Genomic DNA, 22,450 nt, shown 5'->3' with positions numbered 1-22,450 from the left:
AGGTATTCTGTGATCCCAAACAAAAGGGGGGCAAGGTAATGTCTACTAAAGGGTTCCTGCATATTGTTTCAGTAGCAAGTGGAGAGGCTAAGGTGAGAACTCTTTGAAGGTCTTGGAAGGGAGGCAAAGAAGAATCTTGTTGATTTTGTGTGCTTCTAATAGAGCATGTTGTAGCACCTGCTGCAAAGAATGTTTTCTGTGACTTTAGTGATCAAGAGGTTGCTGACAGCTGGTGATTTTTGTTCTGGCTTGTTCTCCTTGTCTTCATTTCATTAAAAGAGAGTGCTTGTAAACCAAGAGGTGTTGTCTGTACTGGTGTAAGCAACTCATATGGTTTGGGACTTTCAGATTTTGTCATGCATTGTTGGTCCCTGGGAAACCCTATGGAGAATTCTTAGAATTCAAAACCCATGTATGCAGCTGACAAAAACAACATCTTGTTTCACTAATCATTTTACACATAATCAAACTCTATCTTTGTTTGCTGGCAGAGATTCAGTTACATTCCCAGACTTTTAAGCTTTCCATCCCGGTTGCAATTTTTCTACCTTTTAAAAAATAAGTAGGTAGAAAAGATAATGATAACAAAAATGTTCTTAGGCTGTTGTAGGGAAGGTTTAGGTTAGATGCTAGCAGGGAATTCTTTACTCAGAGGGCAGTGGGGCCCTGGCACTGCTGCCCAGAGCAGTGGGTGCCCCATCCTTGGTGATGCCCAAGGCCAGGCTGGAAGGGGCCACAGGCAGCCTGAGCTGGGGACAGGATGCAGCAACCAGCCCACAGCTGGGAGTTGGAACTGGATGATCTTTAAGGTCCCTTTCAACCCAACCCATTTGATAGTTCTATGACTGTTAGTGTTGGGCGTTTAGTCAGCTGTGTTTGGCAGGCTGACTGTTGTGCCTCCATCTTCTGGCTGCTCTGACCAAGTCCTTTGGAGGCAGAAAGAAACTGGTCTGTCTCTTTTGGGGCTACCTGGAGCAGCTGGCTTTAGAAACACTTGAAGAGATGAGGGCAGCTGGTAACGAATAGTTAGGGTGCGTGGTAGGGGAAGGGCTTGGAGATCCCAGCTGGCCTATTAATGCAGATCTGCTTGTGATGATTTATGTAAAAGACACATGGTTTGCTGGTGTCACCTCTCAGGAACAAAGGACAGTCTTTCTGAAGGAAATGGAGAGCTGCCTGCCCTCTGAGAGAAATGCCAAGAGTTCTTTCTGCAACTCTGATCACTGCAACCTCATATTTCAAGTTCTTGTCTTCGTTAAATTTTAGCATATTATTTTGATTCATCATTTGCCAGATGAGCTGCAACCCCAGCACAGTTAAAATTCTTCTTGTTTGGTTTAATCCAATACACTGGTATATCTGAACGGCTTTTATTTCATATAGCCTGCTGAATTGAACTTAGAGTAATCTGTGCAATGTGTGTGTATGTACAACAGCCCTGAGACAGGTGGAAATAATTTGACACTATTAAGAGCATTTCAGTAAAACTAGAAAAGTTCATCTCGACAGGCTTTATTTTTCGGCTTCCAAATGATATTTGTATGCAGGAACGTACAAAACGAATTGAGGATGTCATTAGGAAAATGGAACTTGCTTTTTATTATTTTAAATTGTGTAAAGACTATAATTGCTAAGAAATGAATGTGGAAAGGTATTTCAGAATACGTTGGGTGGTAAAAGAAATTACAGGCCTGATGATGCTGGTGGAGCAAATGAACAGCAAAAAAATAAACTAAATCTGTTTGAACGTGCTATTATTGATTTTTATTACTATTATTACACACAATTCTATAACTTCCATCAACATATAGCATGTTTTTATCCTTCTGGAGATGGTGCTATCTTCTGCTCTGTGGCTTAACCAAGGATGCATTTATTTTATGTGGAGTCTTCACAAGGTGAGCAGCTGACGTGCTGTGATCTCCACTAAGAAATTGAGTTTTTCCTCCCAACTCCACTGATGGAATGTCAGTTACAGTAGGTGATGGAGTCCTGCAAGAGCAATGATAGAGTGTGTGGGTGATGAAACTGTTCACGTTCATCAGTAATTTCTCTCAGGCAGAACACATTTCTTCTGCAGCTGATGCAAAGCTCTGTTCATTTGCTCAAAGGTAAGTGTAGGGCCTGTTGGATGGAGGCAGAGGAAGAAAGGAAAATATGTTCAAGAATTTAGGAAAAATTAGAAAGATCCTCAAAAAAAAAAAAGGTTTTGAGGGAAACAATTGCTTGGCAGTGACACGTGGTACAAATCATTGGAATGGGTAGTAACAGAGAAGTCAGTTTGAGTAATAAGCTATTTTCCTAGGACACACAAAAATTCGAGGGTAATGACCTACTGACCAAAATCCTTTGTTTGGGTGAATTTGCTGTCTTATTTCATGGACTGGAAGCCATTCCAGTGGCTGTGGATGCATTAGCAGCACTCACTCAGAAAACTGAACCAGTGGGACAAAGTTTTTTGTTCTCGCTGAATATTTGTTTTCCATGCAAGGGTATTACAGTCTTATTTTCAAAACAATTTCATGTGACAGCTGACTGATACTGCTGGAAAATCTTTATTTTTCCTGGAATGCTTGTTTATACTTCCCATACTTGACTGTTACCTATTTTATTCAATGCCTTTTCAGACTGATGCTGCTCATCAGCTGAGGAAATCCCGGCTGCCCGTTCTGCTACGATCATCCAGACCAGTAAGGAATTGGCCTGTGAGCTCCTCTGTGCACAGGTTGGATTCAGAACTCTGGCATCACACCGGAGCACCCTATGAAGGTCTGAAGACGTGTGAGCTTCAAACCAAGCAACTTCAAGCACAAGCAAATGGAGAGCTGCTATTGCACGAGTCTGCAACTGAAGATCTGCAAGAAGAGCCTGCCGAGGAGAGCACATTAGTGAGAGGTGAATAAGCAATTGTATTTAAAGAGCAGACATTACAGTGCTGCTTGAAATAGTAGATTCTTTCCTTGTAGAAGGGGAAAACAGGTCACTTTTACACGCATCAAATGCTGCTTAAACTTAAGATCTTATTGAGTAGTGAGTTATATGTATGTAGGTCTTGAGAAGCACTGTTGGTTTTTTCTTTTAGTTGAATTTTTGCTGCTAGAATGTAAAACAGCTTTGCATGGAATAGAAAGTACAATGCATACGTGGCATGAAGTGCAGAATAAATGGCAGTTTTGCAGGGTGCCCACATGTGCACATGTCAGTGTTCGGGTAAATGAGCAATTTCTTGCGTGGGCTTCCAAGTCTAATGAAAACTGTAACAGAGACAGGAGAATATAAAAACACTGTGTTTGTTTATGCTGTGTAAATATGTTTTTCCAATATTCCACTGATCAGTCAAGTCAGCCGTGTCAGTTTCCAGCGTGGCTGGGTTAATTTAAACTCACTTGTTGGCAAAGTGTCTGCATCAGCAAAGTATGACAAATTTGTAAGGCAGAGAACAATGGGTACTGTATAAAGATTTGGAGTGGTAAAGGAAAAATGCATTTAGCAGTAAGGTTAGAACTGGGTAGAGATGTAAAGGACAGCTGGGGGACAGAGAAGACATAAATGCAGGAAATAAGTTTAAATCAAGTTCCAAGTGAACTGCTGTCAAAAGGAGAAGATGAGAGGCTTTGCATTAAGGATAACATTGTGGGATGGGTCAGATATGGCACGCCTTAATTGTTAGTGCTGAAGTTGATAAGACTGTAGCATTTCATTTTGATAGATGCAAATTCTGTGGAGAATTCTGAGAGGGAAAGTGCTTATGGACTGGTCCTGAAATGAATGCTGCAGTGCTGAGATTTCCTTTGCATTCCAGTTTCTTTATCCTATAGAGGATAATGGTTGTACTACAGACAGTAATTCTGAGACTGGGAGCAATGGAAGATTGCAGGGGAGCAGTAGACACAGCCCTTAGCCTTTCTCTGGGTTTAACATGAAACATTTGAAAATGCACTAAAAATTGATTAGCACTTATGTTACAAATGGGACTTACAAATCTTCATTTTTATTCATTGTTAAGATGCTTTGGACATTCTTCAGTAGTTATTCTTGTAATTCAGTCAAGTGCTTTAAAAACTGTGAAAACCATTGCATGCCACCAATAATATTTGTATTAGGTTTTCAGGAGTAATTCCTTTCGTGATTTTCCAGTTCTGATTTGTGAGATAATCAGGTTTAGATTTGTGGGTGGCTTTTTTTTTTTCCCATTCACTTACTGCCTTCTGTTCCCTACTCTGCTGCTCTCCAGGTGACTCATTCAGCAAAGCAGGCAGCTTTGGGGCCCAGGTTGAATCGCAGGATGCCGATACAGGGGGCAAGAAGGAATATGTGGTGTACAGAAATCAGCAGAACTGTCAAGGTAGAGCATTTTTAAGGGATAAGAAAAAAAATGAAACTCTGTTTTCTGCTAAGTTTTGCAATATTGTAATTTGCTGCAGGTAACTGTCTCCTTTGTCATTGTTTGTGAGTTCTAAATCTTGCTTACTTTGCTAGTATGGATGAATTGCTCTAAGAATCCAAGTTAGTTTTCTAAGGGTTATGTTTTCAGAAGGGTCACAGGAATTCACAATCTGGATACCAGTAAAAACAGTGAGTTGTGTGCCTAACCCTGATCTCTGCTGTTAATGTCCTTGCTTCTCAACACTGTTCTGTATTAAATATATATATTTATATATATTTATGCTTCTGCATCTAGTTAAAAACTATTGGAATGAAGCAGTCGAATGATAGAATTTTGCTTGTTTGAATTATTTGAAGGCATTCAACTAGTTTGAAACCTAATGAAATCATTCAATGAAAATGTAAATAGGCTTATTAGTGTGTATCAGTCATTTATGGAGAGGCTTGAATAACGTGGTTAACCTGTTGTTTGCAAGATGCAGAGGAATTAGTCAATTTTGATCACATCACTATTTTTATTCGTAAGAGTCCTTGAAGCCTGCCAGTCTGCAGGTTCATGCTCTGTGAGCATGGACACACATACACACATAGGACATCTTAGTTCTTAATGGACAGTGTTTCATTAAAAGCTATAGGCCATATTCTAATCAGAAACATTTACTCCCCAAATCAGACTTACAGAGTTTGAGTTCATCTGGTACTTCAGTCCACAGCCCTCTGCATCTCTTTCAACAGAAGCAAACTACCAAGTCAAAGGATTGTGCCTTTCAGGTAGAAGAGGAGGAAGAGAAACAAATGAACTTCATGTTGCATCTCTTATTCATACATGAATTCTTGAATTCATACATGAATGCTTTCTGAGAAGCATTTCTGTCCTGTGATTCTTTTACCTTTGGAATAATGTAAATGGTGTTCAGCAATCTGTGTGTTGCAGAGAATATCACCTACCCTTAATTTCAAATATGTTGATATTCCAGTAATCTAGCTTCCTTTTTTTTTTTTTTTTCCCCTCTTTTCACATTATTTTTTCTTATTTTGTTCTTATTATCTCATCCTTGTGCTTGACCTAAGACTTCACATACAGCTGTCCCCTCAAACATACCATCCTGAGTCGGATTTTGGGCATTCACATTCATTCTCCACGAAAAGGGATTTGGAACTCTTCAGACTTACTCAACATCAGTGAATGACTCCCAGAAGGGAGTTTCTAAGTAGTTAAGATCTTTTGCAGAATTAATAGAAGGGAAGACTTTAATTTATTGGTAACCAGAAAATACCATTTTCTTTGATACTTACAGCCCTCAGCACACACAGAACTATTAACATAGAGCATATGTAGCAATATATATAACTTTTATTGCTCTGAGTCTGCGTTGATTTCATTACTTAGAGTGGCAAAGACAACCAAGAGATGTGCTGTGAATGCCAAATAAGTGCTGGTAAAACCATTAGCAGTGAACATTTTAATGAATTTTGTTTTGAACACATTTTAAAAAAGAAGTTATTAAAGACTCTTTTTCAAATTTTACTATTTTGTTAATAGTCTTTTTAAAATTCCACCAACTTTTTCCTCCAAATGGTTTTACATAGATTTTGAAGTGAGAAGAAAAAGAATATATAATTAGAAGTTTTAGAAGACACATGTAAGGTCACGGAGTCAGCTTTTAAACCTCAGTGCCTTATGTCTGAAGTTCTCAGCCCTTTGGCTGGACAGAAGTGGCCTTCGTCAGTGTCTCTGATTCAGAAGTGAATGTACCAAAAGTACTTTTCAGTCTTTTGGGAAAAGAAAGTGGATTTATTTTCAGAACTGGTTATTTGACAGCTGAGAAGGAGTTTGCAGTATTTGATGTTCAAGTTGAATTAATGGGCAAATCACAGGAAGAGGTGAAAGGGCCAAAACAAGTGTGGTGCAGTTCGTAATTATTCTGCATTTTTATTCAGTCATTATAGAAGTAAATGAATTCGTTCTAGTGCTGTTAAGAACAGAATGTTAGATAAATAAATATTAATATTCACACACGAGCCTCCTGTTTTTCAGAAATGGAAAATCATCATGACATTAGCGATGCGAATATCCAGCATTCATTAAAAGAAATAAATGAAGAGCTTTATTCGGTGGAACATGAGGACATTGACTCAGCCACAGCACATTCAGGTTCCAAGTGTCTTCGTTCTCTCAAATTGAGTGTAACCAGCACAGATGCACTTGATGACTGTGAAGTCGTAGATGATACAGAAGAACTGAAACAAAGAATTAAGAGTATGCAGTCTGAACTTGAAAAGTACAAAATGTTCGTATTTCATTTACAGACCTCTGACCAGCTTTTATTGAGTGGTGTTTCCAGTGCAGTTCTGAGTGATGCAGCTTTGCCTGGGGAAGGACATTTTGTACAAGATACAACTATGCAGGAAATCAAACCATTTTCTGGTTTACATCAGCTGAAGGATTATGAGATTCACACAGAAAATAGAAATTCACAGTCTTCAAAAGCACAAACCTTGTGGCCAGCACAAAACTTTAAGGAAATACTCTCAGCTAATGAGATGGACCTCAAAAAAGAGCTGGTTGCAGATATGCATCCTGATGAAGTGTATTGTCTTCAAAACAAACTGAGCGACACATCACCATCCAAGTGAGTAATGTTGTTACTGCTTCAGGTTCCTTTTTCTAAACAGCACTACCAAGTGATAGATTTTATTCACATACAACTGTGTTGCACTAATAAATTTCACTAATATAATATAAAAGAAGTGAAGCATTTAATTAAGAGATGTCTTGAAGTACAAAATACTTAGTTGTTACTTAGTTACTTCAATACTATAATATTTCTTAGTGCAGAACTACTGAAAAGCTCATGCTGTCTGCAGTAGGGATGCTATGGATCTCTTTCCACGCCTCAGGCCCACAGCTCTGCAGTGAAATATCCTCACCTGAGCAAACTCAGACATCCTTGGTTACTCTATGAGGTGGGATGACCTTACGTCACTCAGAGGTTGTTTTTGTCAGTTGACATGTTTAAGAAAATGGAAGGTCCCACTGAGCTACAAGCACTTCCCTGGGAAACTGGCTGACATGTTTATGCAAACCCTTCTGTTTGTGTGACCAGACTTTATGTGTAAAATAAGAATTTGAGACTCTAGTTATAATTTATTTTGCAGTTGTGTGCTGTAGTGCCTTCTTTGAAGGATGTAGAAGTATATATATATTGAAATGAATGAATGAAATTTTATGGCAGAAACTTGTAAGCTAGAAAATCATTTATGGGAGGCTGGGAAGCATCAGTCCTGTTTTTCATATGGAAGGACTAGGGGCAGCATCTCTGATAGCATGTATACAAATCACAGACGTAAAATGTGGGCTCCTAAGACCAAACCTTTTTTTCCCTGACTGTAGTGTCATTAATTTCTGGAGGGCTGATAGAATAACAGGAAGTATTACAAGGAAAGGTATTCATCCTGTTGGCTTTCTTTGGAATGCTTGGGTAGAAATATTTGGAAACAGTGAGCAACCAGCAACGTGGACAATTGTCTATCTTTCTAGTATTGCTGTCATAAAATACAGTCTTAATACACAGTATGTATAAATTTACATTTCTTGAAGGTACGCCTCTTTCATATTACAGAGGGAGATGTAACTGTGAATTAAGGAATGGGATGGTACAGATCTCTGTGAGGTTTTTATGGCCACTGTGCAGAACAACTACATGAGTCACAAATGACAGACCCCAAAATGAATTATGTATCTCTCCCTATACAAATGACAATAAAAATGCCATAACAACCCACACCATCATAAATCTTGTTTATGCCCTCTATTCTTTGACTCCCTGCTTTTTTTCAGATCCACTCCCTTCGCTGATGTTTGATTCCATAAAGGGGAGTGCATCTGTACTACAGATAGTTGCAATTAAAGGAGATGTCTGTATTCACAAGTGCAGAATAAATTCAACTGTTCTGAACTGATACGTAGATCCTAGGTTGTGGAGAAGAGTTTGAACACTGCAGTGCTTGCCATGGTCATGTAATAGGCATGCAGAGACGTGTGGAATTCATCAAACTGGATGAAAGTCAAATGTCCTCCTGGTGGCCAGTATAGAAAGTTTCCATACTGAGTAAAAAATAATAACAGGAAAAAATAAGTATATTTTTTTTTAACATTCTCTTAGTGTGTTCTGTATTATTTATTTTGGCACCTTCCATGCTATCTGTGTTACTTTCAGGCAGACAAAGCAGTTCATTGTAGTTTCTGCACATCTTAAAAATGAAGCAGTTAAGTGAGGGACAGTAACCACCAGTTATGCCCACAGATACAAAACTCAGCACTTAGAGACAAAGCGTTTGTCATTGTGGCCATAAAAGCATTTTAAAAGAAAATCGAGTCCCATAAAATTATAGCTTAGAAATATAAATTTAATTCACTTTTTATTTATATTTAAATGTTATTTACGCTCAGAAAATTACTTTCAAAGATAATTTCATTCCCTCAGATACGATTCATTAGTTCATTCACAAGCTCAAGAGCTTTCCATTCAACACCACCAAATTAAAGAGATCCGCTGTGGCTGTGTCACTTACCATCAGCATCTGACGAGCCTTATTAAGGCTTTTGAGGAACTGCTTCAAGCCAGCGATGTAGATTATTACGTTGCTGAAGGCTTCCGTGAGCAGCTGAATCAAAGCGTGCTGTTGTTTGAAAAGCTGGAAAGGAAACTCCTGTATGGTAAGTAGCAAAGCTTTGTGCTCGTTTGAAGTGCGTTCGTGTAGAGTTGTGTGTGGAAATGAAACCCTTACTTTCTTCGTGATTGCTTCTGAATGTGTGATGTGATGGACTGGCTTGGAAGACCCAAAAAGCCTGGGTTTTCCCGCTGCAGTTGCCCTCTGTATTGGCACCTTCCATTTTGAGTTGTCTTAGAGTATTTTAAACTGCTCAAAACCCAGTGGTTGTAGTTTATTAAAATTTTAATTTCAGTCCTATCATTGCAAATGGGGCTGTTTCTCACCCAGCTGGTAGAGCTTCTGCAGATGTCAGCTGCAAAACAAACATCTTCAGCCAAGCACTTGAATTGCCCTAAAAAAAGGGACCCAGACCTCCTATATCTTTTTGACATTGCTTCTGGAAGATCCCTTTGTTTGGGAACGTTCAGCTCCCAGCCATGCAATTATCTGTATTCTGTCTTTCTTCAAAGATAGTTGCAGCATTTTGCAGTTTGTGATGGCTCATAGAAGGGAGCTGTATATGAGAAAAAGGTATTAATGGGCAGTGTGTCATAGCAGTGTGATAAAAGATTGAGTGTCTTCAGTGATTTTTGGTGGCAACAGAGATTCCTTGCATTAAAAATACAAAGAGTGTGCAGTGAATAAACATTAAAGGTCTTAAAAAAATAAAAAAAAAAAATCAAAAAAAAAAACTACCAAGCCAACAGATGGTATCCTATATACTATGAAAAGCCACTGACAACTGAGACAATTCAGTGTACCTAACACAATGCTATTGCACTGAATCACACTGTAAAATAAAATGATGTTTGTAGGGCAATAAAGAACATCCAGCTTACTAGGAACTGACTGTAAAGAAGGTGCATAAACAGCCGTCTGTCTCTGCATTTCCATCCTGACCTTCAGTTCATTCCCCTGAAATCTGAGCTGTGCAACTCTTGCCTGCCGCTTTTGCTTAATTGCACAAAAATTTTGCACTGTGCTGAGCCAAGGTGACACGACACAGTTCTTATTTCCTAATTCAAATTAGTGTCTGAGCCCAGGTCTCTAGCACTGAGCTGTGTGTGTGCTTACACACTGTGCCACTGAGAGTGCTGCAGGCAGAGCCCTGTGTGTGCTCCTTTAGTAAGGACAGCTTGTTAGCCTGGCTCCAGATGGCCAACATCCAAGTGAGCTGGAATGGTTCTTGTGTAATTTTTATTGAAGTAGTAGTGACGTGTACCCCTAATCCTTTTGTCATCTAGCAGGATATTTCATCTCTGTCTGCTAACTAAAACGCTAAGACTGTAAAATCTGGCACATATGTTGCTCAGTCCTTCCTTGGTCGTTTTTTGAACTCAGAAACTTTTGTTGCTGTGTTATAAGTAGTTTTTCTCACGTACATATTTGACATGAATGCACAGTGTGTTGAGAATCTGCTGGCTTCTCTAAATTCCCATTAATTTACCATTCTGTGTTTGAATAGCTTGAGATGGAGGAGAAGCAAACATTATTCTCAGTCTCTCTCTTTAATCAGATACTTTTGCTTTGCAGGAGAGTCAGTAGGTGCAGAAGTTACCATACTTTATGAATTAGCTCAAAGGTAAGAGTGCAATTCAGTGTTATTTAAATATATTGTTGTTTGACCAAAGTTGGTAAGGATGCTCCATGTTTTGCAGCCCAACCTAACTGTCTTACTTCTTGGAGGGGACTTTTTTTATGTTGCCTGTTTCAGTAATATACATTTTGTTAGTAAAATATTCACAGAAAACAAGCTTAGGTTTTTTTTCTCTACTTCTCAGCAATAATCATAGAATCATTTGGAAGGGATCATTAAAGGTCCACCTTCCTGCATCAAGCAGAGACATCTGCATCTTGCTCAGGGTGCTCAGGGCCTGGTGTGGCCTCACCTTGAATGTCTTCAGGGACAGGGCATCTGCCACCAACTTGTGCCAGTGTTTCACCAATGCATGGTTTAATTACTGAGGCATTGTGTTATCAGGGTTTTCCCTTTTACGAAGAAACAAAATGTTCACTGTTGTGCTATAAGACACCACTGTGTCTTATATTTGGGTGTTAAAGGGTAGCTTTTCTGGTTGTGTGATCCTGGTGCTGTCTCAGGAGCACCAGTATACAGTTCTGTTGTATTTCATTCTCAAAACACCATTCTGCTGAAGAAAGCAGCATAAGGGTGAAGGTGAAGAGAGCAGGTGTTGGCTGCATATGTTGGGTTTCTGCCAGCCTGGGGTTCTTCTGTGCTACAGAAGTTCTCAGCTTCCTATTGAAGGCAGTCTGAGGTCCCCTTAGCACAGAGGTGACCACCTAGTGCTGCAGTGTGAGCACTGGGCTTCAGATTCATTGGTTGTTGACTTCAGTGAGGTTTGGATTTCAATCTTGATTCGTGCAGCTAACACAGTGCTCTGTAATGCTTAGTCACCTAAAATCACTTGCTTTACCTTTGTCCTGTAAACATGATACCATGCTGTCTTTTGCTGCTCCCAAAATAATAGAATAATTCTTATATTTTAAAACATGTTGCCTGTCTCAAAAGGGAAAATGAGAAGAATGCCACAATGTATGAGGAGCTTAAGGATGAATCACCTGTACCATCTGCTCTTCATAGCCTGTCTGATTTTGATTTGTCAGAGAAGTCATCTCTTGGATCACCAGAGCACAGACATGACCTAGGAGAAGGACAGCATGCCACACTGGCGCTTCTGCCAAGCAAATTTCCCCCAGGTAATAATCTTCCCAATGAAGATATTGGGGAAAACGCGATAAATAAGACACGAGGGAACTAATTAAGAAATAATGAAGAATGTTTGTCTGCTTCAGCTTTCCAGTATCTTGCATAATCATTGCAATTTCAGTAATAAGGCATACAGAGATGACAACGATTTGAACTACCTCCTGTTTGAAACAAAATTAACTACGATATTTTGTCTTTGTTGTTTTAGACTATCATCTTTTACAGTACTCCAGACGGTCTTTAAATAGACAAGTTATGAGGGAAAATAGACAATTGTCAAGAGATTATTGCACTGAAAAAGAAAGATTTTCTAATTTTATAAAAGCCAGTGTTGTGTTTCCTTGAGAATTGTAAGTGCTGCATAATTAATAAGCGGTGTCATGTTTGACCTGGGTAGTTTCACTGAGCACGAGCGGTGCTTGCAGTAGTTTGTTACAGGCAGCAATGAAAATTTAATAGCTGAGATAGCACGTAGTGTGCAGGAGAAAAATATTGCAGAGTAAACCAGGAGTGTATGACATGGATAAACTGGCAAATAAGAGAGTGACAGCTAAAACAGATAAGTTCCTGGGTAAAGCTGAAACTTACAGTCAGTGGAAGAAAAATTGTGGAATGGCAAAGCAAGAAGGAACAGGTAAAGTAATGAAACTTGATAGAGCAGATTTATTTATTGAGGTACGCATTGTGTGAGCCAAAGTCAAATTTATATCTGAATTACTCCAGTAAGCTTCCTATTGTTATAAGGAAGAATGTGTACTCTTATGTGTTTAGTCTGAATGTTTGGCTGTATTGCAGAGCTTTGGATTCATGTCTGAATGTAGGGAATGTGCTAACTAGATGTTATGTCCATCTGCTACAGTTTTTTAGGCAGATGATGTTTAAAAAGCCTGAAAACTGGACCACTGTTAACATTTAGAGTGGTTCTCAGGACATATGTGGTTTGGGCCCAAATGGAGAATACCTGTTGTGGAGACAGTTAGTGTGTAACATTCTGAATGGTTCTGTGTCGTTTTTTGACGTTAACACACATTAGATTTGACAGGAGTGCTCAGTGGAAAGGAATACAGTCATTTACTCTAAATAAGAAGTGGTCCAAATAAGAAAATTTCTTCTAACTAAGAAGTGATCTCTTGGTTTATGCAGAGTTATTAATGGAGTACATGAACGAAATTCGAATCCTGAGACAACGTTTAGAATATTCCATAAAAAACAATGAGAGACTGAGGAAGCAGCTTGAGAGACAAGTAACAGACAAAGAGCTAGATCAAGGTAAGAATTTATCTGCTGATAACTTAAATCCACCTCTTCTGCCTGAAGCCTGGGGGAGCAAATGCCTAATCCTAACCTTAACTCCATGGCTTGAAGCAGGACAGCTGCACAGAGCTTCTGTGGGATGCGGATACACCACAGAGCCTGCAGTTGCAAGTGTTGCTAAGAGAACAGGACAGAAGTGCTACCAGGTTGTTTTCTGCCATTTGATGTTACTGTGGTTGAATTTCACCCAGAAAATTGAATGACCTTCTAGTTCTGTTATCAGCGAACAGCCCGCTTCCTTCTGCCTTTAGGACATCATTATTGTTACAATGGTTTTGGATGTTAGGATGTCACCCTCTTAATCCTCTGCCATGTCCAGCCAGGGGCAGTTGCAAGTGAGGAAGTCAATTTTAACATAATTTCAATTGGGCCCAAGCCCAGTTTGAAAAGAGGAGGCTATTTGCTCTAAATTACATTGCTGCTATTGGTACAAAGGAGGAGTGCTGTGGAATTAGCTCTCATACCTCTCCTCCCTGTGTGCTCAGGGTGGTCAGTGCCCCATAGACAGCACTGCTGGAGATGCCTCCTGTGCAGCTCTCTGACTGCTCTGAAGCCAGCTTTGTGTACATAAAGGACAAATAGCCACAGCAGAGCACAGAGCCTAGGCCTTGTTGTTCAGCCTGTCATCTGAATTGATTACTATGATAAATGTGTTCTACACAAAATGACATTGTGAGTTTGTAATGAGAAGTACCTGTCAAACCGATGGAAATTTTAACATAGAGTGAGTTTTCATTCCAAACTCTAATATAAAGCAGTGGATGAAAAATACTAAAAATAAACATGCAAATTCAGAATTACTGCTCTTTCTTGGTAGTATTCAGCACCTCTGAAAACTCAGCTCAGTGGTGCATTTAAAACTTTTCACAAGATGGTGGCCAGGCCCTCACTAAGGACCATTTCCTAGCACACAGCCCCAGACATACCTTCCCACATCTTGCTCTTTTCTTGTTCTCCTTCCCACGTTTTTCCCTATAGGACAATCGATTAATATGTAACATTACTCAGAGTGGAAGCAGGCAATGAATACATCTTTGCTCTCCTCTAACTCAGTTTCACTAATATTGACATTAGATTCATTATGTTTTACATCATCCCTGTGATCTGTTTCTGTTGTTGTTTAAATGGATACTGCCTACAACTGGCAGCCTGCTTTCAGGAATAATTTACACTGCTGGAATGGAGTATAAAAAAGCATCCATTTCATACATGAAGTATTTACAGTGCTGGAAAGGCACACCGTTCTCTTGAAATAACCACACTGAAACACTTCCAGCTCTGTTACAGCTTCATAAAGATTCTGGCAAGGGCATCCATTAATGCAGTGAAAGTATATTTTCTTTATAAACTGTCTTATGCTTTATGTCTGTCTTCTTGTTGCCTTGGTGCACCTAGCAATGCACGGAGGAAAATCTTCAAAAAGAAAAGAAAAAACAACTGTGTGTTACAGCTGTTCTTTTTTGTTATGGTGTTCTTTCTGCTCTTCCTGATCCTCTCAGTTCTGAAGATCTCTTTCATGTTCTCAGATATCTCCTCTTCTAGTAATGATGCTACTTATTTTCATAATAGATGGGGTTTGTTTTGTGGGCTTTTGTTATTTTATGTTTTAACTTTCAGTGTAAAAACAAGTTCCCAAGTGGAGCTGAAGGAGATTTTAGCTTTGAGTCATAATTATTCAAAACAGTTTTTAGTTTTAACTTAATATCCTTCGTCTGTTTTCTTTTAAAAATCGAAACCAAGTTGTAACATAACTTAATTGCTGATGAGAGCCTCTTAAATTTGCTTGATATTGAGTTATATGTTCAAAGAAATTTAACACAGAATTTTTCTTGTCTACTTGATAGATGTTGTATCTATGTATGCACACACACCTGCCTGCTTTTTTTGCCATGCTATTTTTAATAAGTTGATTTTCAAAGCATTTGAGTGCCTCTGGGTTTCCACCATTCTATAACTGATGCACGGTGCTGGTAATGACTGCATCATTACTACAGAGCTGAGATTTGCAGTGCAAGTAGAACTGAAATAATTGCTTCAATCATTTCAAATGTTAGGCATCAAAATAAAATCAAAGGTTTAATTTTGAGTTTCCTATGTTTCAAATGTTAATAACAGCAGTTAACATTAAATGGGGTTTTTGTTTCCTTTTTTTTTTAACCCATAAGCAACTAATGTCTGTCCTCAGACTTCAGCTTTGTTTTGCCTTTATTTTGCTTTCACTGGGAACGAGTGTTTCTTCCCTTCCTCTTTGCTGTGATGTTCTGTAGCGCCTGTCTTTCAGCCAGTGCTTCTTTGAAACTTTCAAGGCACGCTTTCTGAGTGCTCACACGTAGTGCCCAGCACATAACATAATGGAAACTCAAGTGCATCCCAATTGCAGGCCCCGATGCTTCACTGTACTCTGGCTGGATGGACCTTTGCATCTATGGAGAGCATAATTGTTGTCAGCAGGGCTCTGCACAGAAGCAGTAGTCTCAGTAGTAGGTCAAATTGCAGGATTGTGGCCTTATTACCACTGGCTCTGCATTATCCCTTATTATGTAAGATAACTAATAGTTATATTCTAAAGCTTTTCAGTCGGATTGTGATAGCATCACTTTTCAAATAGGATAAAGCTGGGTGATGGGCAATAAATTAGAATCAAGATGAGACCATCAAGGTTTGCCACTTGAAGTTGAATTGCTTTGTTAAAATCTGAAAGGAAAAAGCCTTTTGAGTTCACGTAGCTACCTCAACTCTTTAACATATAGATAGTAAAATGCCATTAGTGCTGAGCTTCTAGAGCCTGTGAGTCTTTCAGTAATGACAAGAGGTGCATATCATGGCACACTACACCGCAGTTAGGTAGTTGGTAAAAGCTTCAGTTGGGATTACAATAAAATGAGATTATTCAGAGGAAGTGCAGCACATCCAATTGAATTGAATTGCCAGAGCTGAAAGGCATCCTCCTCATACATCCCACTAATTCTTCTGCCAGCTGGTTATTTCTCTATTAACCAAACAGTTGACACTCATGCAGTTATCTCGAGCACTAAAGCATAGTAGATGCTGGGGTAACCAATCAACTGAAAAATACTTTTAGTGGTAATGTTAATTCCAGTGGGTTCTGAAGTGTTTTACTGACTACAAATAGGTTATAGAGGGCAATAACAGTGACTTGACTTGTGTTTGCAAGGCAGCTGCCTTGAAAATGGAATATGGCAGTTTTCAAGGTGTACTGTACACATCAGTGTGGGATGAGTAGTGTAAATGCAGTGCGTTGTGAGGATTACCTAGGCTGGAGTTTATCTGATGTGGATACACGATTTAACACTCACATTCATGTGAGACCTTCAGAGTAGGATTCACCAACCCTGAGTTTCTAACAGTCAGACATTCCAGTCACACACAGCCCCTCTTGGAGGCACTGGCAAGAAGTTCCTCCCTTTGGAGGAGATGCATTTCCTCCCCAGAGGGATGTGCAGAGGATGTGTCCCTCTCTGGGGGTTCCTGTGCCTCCCCATAACCACTGATGGAAGCCCAAGGTGATCAGGCTCAGCTATATAAACCTTACATATCTGACATAAAGAGGTATGAGTCTTCATCCCTGCCATCATAAATGGGTTCTCAGTTTGTAACTGGAGGGAAGGGTGGTGACTCCAGCCTTACGCTCTGGACTGACGTGGCATCATACGTATTAACAGCACATTACTTCCTTCGTTAGCCATTGTTAATTAATCTGTAAAAGCTAGCTGTCCTCTGCAATGGTTTGCATGAACAGAGCAATACAGAAATACAGGTAAACCTTGGTACAGTTTGCATTATTTTAAAATAGCAATGTCACAAAATACTGCTGCTTTTTGTCCTGGTGCGTTCTTGGCTGATAGTTAAAGACTAGCAGAGATAATTTTGCAATTTGGGTAATGGCTGCCCAGCGACGAGAGGTACTTGTGATGCAGAGCTTTAGGTTCCTTGGCATTAACCTGAACTGTCTTTCAGTTTGTAAGGATAACCTTCAAAACACATAGGGGATAAATACCTTTCATAACATGTTTTTCTGCAATTTTAAAAATTGTTCTTGTCTGGAAAGTTTAATCTTTAATGACCTAGAGATGACTCATAAATCATCTTTTATGTACATATTTATAGGTTCTGCAAACAATTTTATCCATGGCTCAGAGCAGCATAATTCTCTCACTTCTGAAGTACATTTCCTGAGAAAGCAAAATCAAGTTCTGAATGCAATGCTGGCAAAAGGATCCAGAGGTAAAACGTAAAACTGTGCTTTACAGAAGTAGGCTGCAACTCATTCCAAATCAGAAAACAAGGAAGTATTTACAGTCCATTCAATTGCCTTCACTGTTCTTCCCACACCTGAAATTCTGTGCTCAGCCACAAGCACTCACACTGGGGTTAACAATGATAAAAGTGAAGCAGTAATGCTCCTTTCTCTTTATTCGTAGCATTTTCCATTTGATGTGTGCTTTCATTTTTTCATTCTTCTTCTTTTTATATACCATTCTTTTTATATGTCCTTTCCCCTCTTTCTTCTGTGCCTTTTATTTCCATTTTCGTAATCCTTTTTTCCCCATCTCTGTGTTCTTAAGACCTCATTTTGGTGCCTCTTACAGCTTGTGTTTAAAATGCACTGTTTGTTAAAATATTACAGCTTTTGTTTGTTTCTACATCTGACAATATGATCTGATAATACCAGTGTTTCTTTTTTATATTAAGAACTGCGATGAATAACGCATTGCTGCCCTTGAGTTTTAAAATAATACCCATGTCTCCAGAGTTGTGAGCTGCTTTTCCTTTTGTTCCCGGAGGAAAGCTGCCTACATACCTCTTGCTTGCTTTCATCTTGGGTCCAATCTTAGCTTATCCTGTTAGTAGTGGAAGGCTGAAGGTGCTTGTTGTCAGCAGCACGTGGGTATTACCATTTGCATGTGCTTTCAGCATGGCTACTGAAGGTGAAGGAATGATTTTCTAACTGTTGGGAGTTGGAATGACTCTGCCTTGTGTTACCTTGCCAAACTTGCCTCTTCCTTTTCTAATGCTGGTTCACTTAGGGTGACGTAGTGTCCCTGTAGAGTTCTCTGGCTGCAGCACTCATTTGTCCCTACCAACAGTTCTTTGTCCTGGGGAATTGTTGTACCAAGGAAGGGAGGACAGCTGTGATAAAGTTGGCAGATGGATAAGACTGGAAAGGATAGAATGAAGGGATTTCTGTGGGACAAGATGGAATGGATGCAACTCCCAGAAGCAACCCTATTAATTTTTTTTTTTTCTTCCTAACAACTAAAAAAAGTTATTTTGGGAGGATTATCGAAGTTAGTGTGCCTTCTTTGGGAAATCGCTGCCACTAGTTTTTGAATCCTTTCCTTCTGATCAGTTCCAAGACGTGGGGCATCTGGCAAAGGAGGCTGTACACAGGTTTTTATTGAGCCCTCTTATGGAACCTCTTGCAAGTCTTAGGGATTAAATGTTGTATTGTCACAGGAAATATATATAGCAAAAAATCATTTGACAATTGAAAAAGCGAAATCCTAAAACTCACAAGAGCAGCTGCTATTTTCTGTCAGTCTCTAAGAAAGCTGATTCTGTTGAAAAGCTTTTAATGTGTTATAGGCAATACAAACACCACGTGTTTCTTCTTTCAGATAAACAAAAGGAAAATGAAAAGCTAAGAGAATCTCTTTCTAAAAAGAATGCAATCATTGAACATCTTCACGAGGATTATGAATGCATCAAGAAAGAAAATGAAAGGTTGCAAAAACAAATTGGCAAAAAGGAGGATGAAACCAGATATCTGACATGTGAAATTTACAGCAGTCGTAATGAATTAAACAGGTATAGATTCTGTCCACATTTAGACATGCATTTAGAGAAGAAAATTGTCAATGTGATGTGGATGTGTTTAGCCATAGCCATTAACATTAATCAGGTTCACAGATGCATTCAAAAGGCAACGGAGGAATTGTTGAGGAAGGAGGATTGGATTCTGGATTTTGAAATAAAGGGTAAGAATTCAACTATTAACTGAGTGATTTATTGGATCTTAACAGGTTGCAAACAGAAATGAATGTAAAGCAGCATCAGCTCTCTGAGAATGAGAAGTTACTGCAGTCGCTCCGAACTGAGATCAAAGTTTATGAAAAGCTGGAGGAAGCAAGGAGGAAGAGGGCAGGTATAAACTGTTATTTCTTTACCCTTGGCTCTTGCAGCCCTTCTCTCCCTGGATGTGATCTTGTCAAAAGACAGTTGGGCTCAGTCACTACTGCTTTGTTTTTGCTTGGGTTTGCTTTGCAAAAGCAGAAGCAACAACCTGATGATAAAATGTTGCTTTTTACTTGGGAAGTATAGCTGCAAGGTGTGCTTATGCTCTGGCCAGGCATGTCCAGGTTGCTTTCCACCTTTTATGGAAGATATGGCACCAAAGAAGGGGTAGCATGGTTAGGTAAAAAAGCAGAATGCTGGTCAGTACAGCATACAGGATCCAGCAAATTTCCCATTGGAAGTTCTTGTGAAAGTCAGCTTTTCTCTTCTTCCAACATTAAGTAATGTGCCCTGCTGTTACTCTATTTCATGCCTAACTACAGAACAGCCCTCTTGGTGTTAGACATTAAGCCCCTGTTGGCTCAGGGATAGAAGTACGTTTCCTTGCAGAACTGGCAATGTAATTAGAGAGCAGCAGCACCACCTCATGCCACTTGAATCCTTTCCACTATCTGGAGAACAGTTTGATTTCAGCATTAGAGAACACGTGAAATTTTTTGTGTACCAACCCCCTTCTATGAAAGATGAATGCAGCCTTTCTTTTTTGAGGTTCAGATTTGTTGCTGGTTGCCAGGTGATCACTGTTTTCTTTTTCTCTGCAGTGTGTAAAATTAAACTCTCAGTTGTCCTCTATCCCTCCTCGTACTCCAAGATTACCCATTACTTCTTTTTCCCCCCAGACTGTGCTTTATTGCACTTCAAATTTTGTAAATCTTCATTTTCTTACTATTATATTTTTGCTGTTGGTATGAGACTTATTAGCTTTTATGGACAAAGTACAAAATAATTTTCAGCTCTTCAGATCTTTTGAGAGCAAAAGCAATTAAGACATGCTTTGTCAAACCATTATCTCAGTGCCGTTTGTAGTTAATTCTTAATATTGAGGATAAAACTAGCTATAATTTACTTGTTCAGCATTCTGATAATGGCTGATATTATTTTAATTGTGAAAGATGTTAAGTGTTTCTTTCCAATCGTTTCAGATCCCAGATGTGATGCATCAGAAGAATTTCGAAAAGATCAGAATAATCCAGTTGACTTACATGAACTGCTGACTGAAATACAGAGTTTGCGAGTACAGCTTGAAAGAAGCATAGAGACAAACAAGACTTTGCACGAAAAATTAGAGGAGCAACTTTCAAAAGAAAAGAAGGAGGAAATGGGATCAGTGTCAGCTGTGAATATCAATTATCTTTTCAAACAAGAATCTCAGCATTATGCAGGAATGAACGGTACTGTGCCACAAGTGCTTTTGTTCCACTGTAGAACCTGTTCCTTGCTTTTTTAAAGATACTCTTAAAACTTTATTCAACACCGACTCTACAGTTTGGGAACTGCCCATCAGCCTTTCAAATCCCTTTCCTGCTAGAGCTATTAGTGCACGGGGTGATGAAATGCACACTGTGCTGTCTTACAGGCTCCAGCTGTCACTTCTTTTTCATTCAAGAAAAGTATTTGTGGAAAATGTCTGGGATGGAAGGATGGCTGTGTTAAAGTGCCAGAAATTTTGCTTACTGGAGGGTTCTTATTTTAATGCAGACTTCTACAGCATTTGCTGTGGTTGACTCAGGAAGGATCAATAAGTTCACTAAATGGTCTTTGTATAAATCAGATTTCCCCTTTATGCTCTTGGGAAATATTTTACCTTTATTTCGATCACTGTTAAGTGATATTGTTGCAGCAAATCAGGGAAAATCTATTCTTATTGCTGCATTTTGGGTTATGGCCCCAGTATGGATGAACAGGGCACAAGAATGGTCTTTCTTGCTGCTGAAGTGCTCTGCAGCTTTCCATACATACAGCGTGAAGTCTCCCTTCCCACTGCTTGTATATGCAAGATCTGACCTTATGTATGGTGTAGCTTTGGAGAGTGTCATCCCTATGGAGCTGATTAAAATATCTTCATCAGGCTATACTGTAGCCACATCTTGAGTCTGGGAGGTATCTTCAGCTTTGGGTAGATGCCAAAAATAATGAGTGTGGGTGAAGGATGGAAGATGCTCAGCCTGAGCACAAAAAAATTCACTGTATTTCCCTACTTCTTGTAGAAAAGAGGAACAGAAGTTGACCCAGGACGATTTTTTAATGTGTGTTAACTCCTATTGATACGCTCTTCCTTATTCCCTTTTGATGTATAGAAAATCTTTGCAAATGCCCTGCTGCCAGCAGAAACATGTGTGAGCTGCAGAAGCACGGACATGGCTTTTCACTGCCACAAACAGGTACATCCACAGGTACCCTATATGTGCATGTTTGAAAGAAGTCTCATGTAATTATGTGTAAGGATAAAAAAAATCGATACTGTTTTTCTGTGCCAGGTACACACTCTGCCTCTAAAGATGACTTAGACTGCTGCAGTACCTCATCTTCTGGTACATCATGTACCCCTCGGCTCGTTCCTGGGCATCGGATGTGGGCAGACAAAAATGGGCGCCACGTCCTTGGTTTGATTGAGGATTACAACGCTCTCCGGAAGCAGATTGCAGAAGGGCAACAGGTTTTGGGAGAAATGGAGGTTACTTTAAGAGAGGTCGCTGGTACGAAGCTGCAGGAGCCTGGAATAAAGGTAAGCAGTGAAAGCTGGTAGAAAGTGCTGGATTTTGCCAGGTTAACGATGCAGCAGGCATTATTAACTCCTTAACTTGGCTGGTGAAGTCGCATGTAGATGCAGGCTCCTGTTTGTGATTCTGGGTTAATGAGGCTATGGATAAATTAGTTAAATCTGGTCCTTTAATAAGCTGTCTCACTTTACTTGGAATGAGGTGAAACTGCTTGCTTTTACTATGGAAACTGGTAGTCATCACACTGAAAATTATTAAAAAACAACAGCAAAATAGGTTCAACTGTAAAATGCTTTAGACAGGGCTTAAGCTATGGGTATGTATCAGTAACCTAAGGATAATAATAATAATAATAATAATAATAATAATAATAATAATAATAATAAAGGAGATTTTGTTGTAATGGAGGCTTGGGATAAGCCCAGGAAATGAGAGTTAGTTAAAAGTAATTTAATACACAGCTGACAACAGCCAGCTGGCTGGGTTCTCC

The 22,450-nt window shown here is 39.3% G+C and overlaps 1 protein-coding gene across 7 annotated transcripts in view; it reads left to right on the top strand.

The window, feature by feature from the left end:
* Positions 1-22,450, top strand: part of CDK5RAP2 (CDK5 regulatory subunit associated protein 2) — a 73,022-nt gene that overhangs the window by 43,563 nt on the left and 7,009 nt on the right. For 5 of the 7 annotated variants that reach the window (XM_031556168.1, XM_031556169.1, XM_031556171.1 and 2 more), the window contains 13 exons: positions 2,628-2,895; positions 4,235-4,345; positions 6,425-7,019; positions 8,874-9,106; positions 10,636-10,684; positions 11,633-11,820; positions 12,974-13,099; positions 17,273-17,389; positions 18,784-18,973; positions 19,189-19,310; positions 20,383-20,631; positions 21,538-21,633; positions 21,718-21,965. In XM_031556168.1, the coding sequence (XP_031412028.1) occupies positions 2,628-2,895; positions 4,235-4,345; positions 6,425-7,019; positions 8,874-9,106; positions 10,636-10,684; positions 11,633-11,820; positions 12,974-13,099; positions 17,273-17,389; positions 18,784-18,973; positions 19,189-19,310; positions 20,383-20,631; positions 21,538-21,633; positions 21,718-21,965 (2,592 nt within the window). The remainder of the gene's footprint in view (positions 1-2,627; positions 2,896-4,234; positions 4,346-6,424; positions 7,020-8,873; positions 9,107-10,635; positions 10,685-11,632; positions 11,821-12,973; positions 13,100-17,272; positions 17,390-18,783; positions 18,974-19,188; positions 19,311-20,382; positions 20,632-21,537; positions 21,634-21,717; positions 21,966-22,450) is intronic. The other 2 variants (XM_003211223.4, XM_031556170.1) reach the window with 2 other exon arrangements.

Source organism: Meleagris gallopavo, chromosome 19 (assembly GCF_000146605.3).
Source record: "Meleagris gallopavo isolate NT-WF06-2002-E0010 breed Aviagen turkey brand Nicholas breeding stock chromosome 19, Turkey_5.1, whole genome shotgun sequence".
Lineage (NCBI taxonomy): Eukaryota > Metazoa > Chordata > Aves > Galliformes > Phasianidae > Meleagris > Meleagris gallopavo.
The sequence above is the reverse complement of the archived record's forward strand: the minus strand, read 5'-3'. Positions and strand labels throughout refer to the sequence as shown.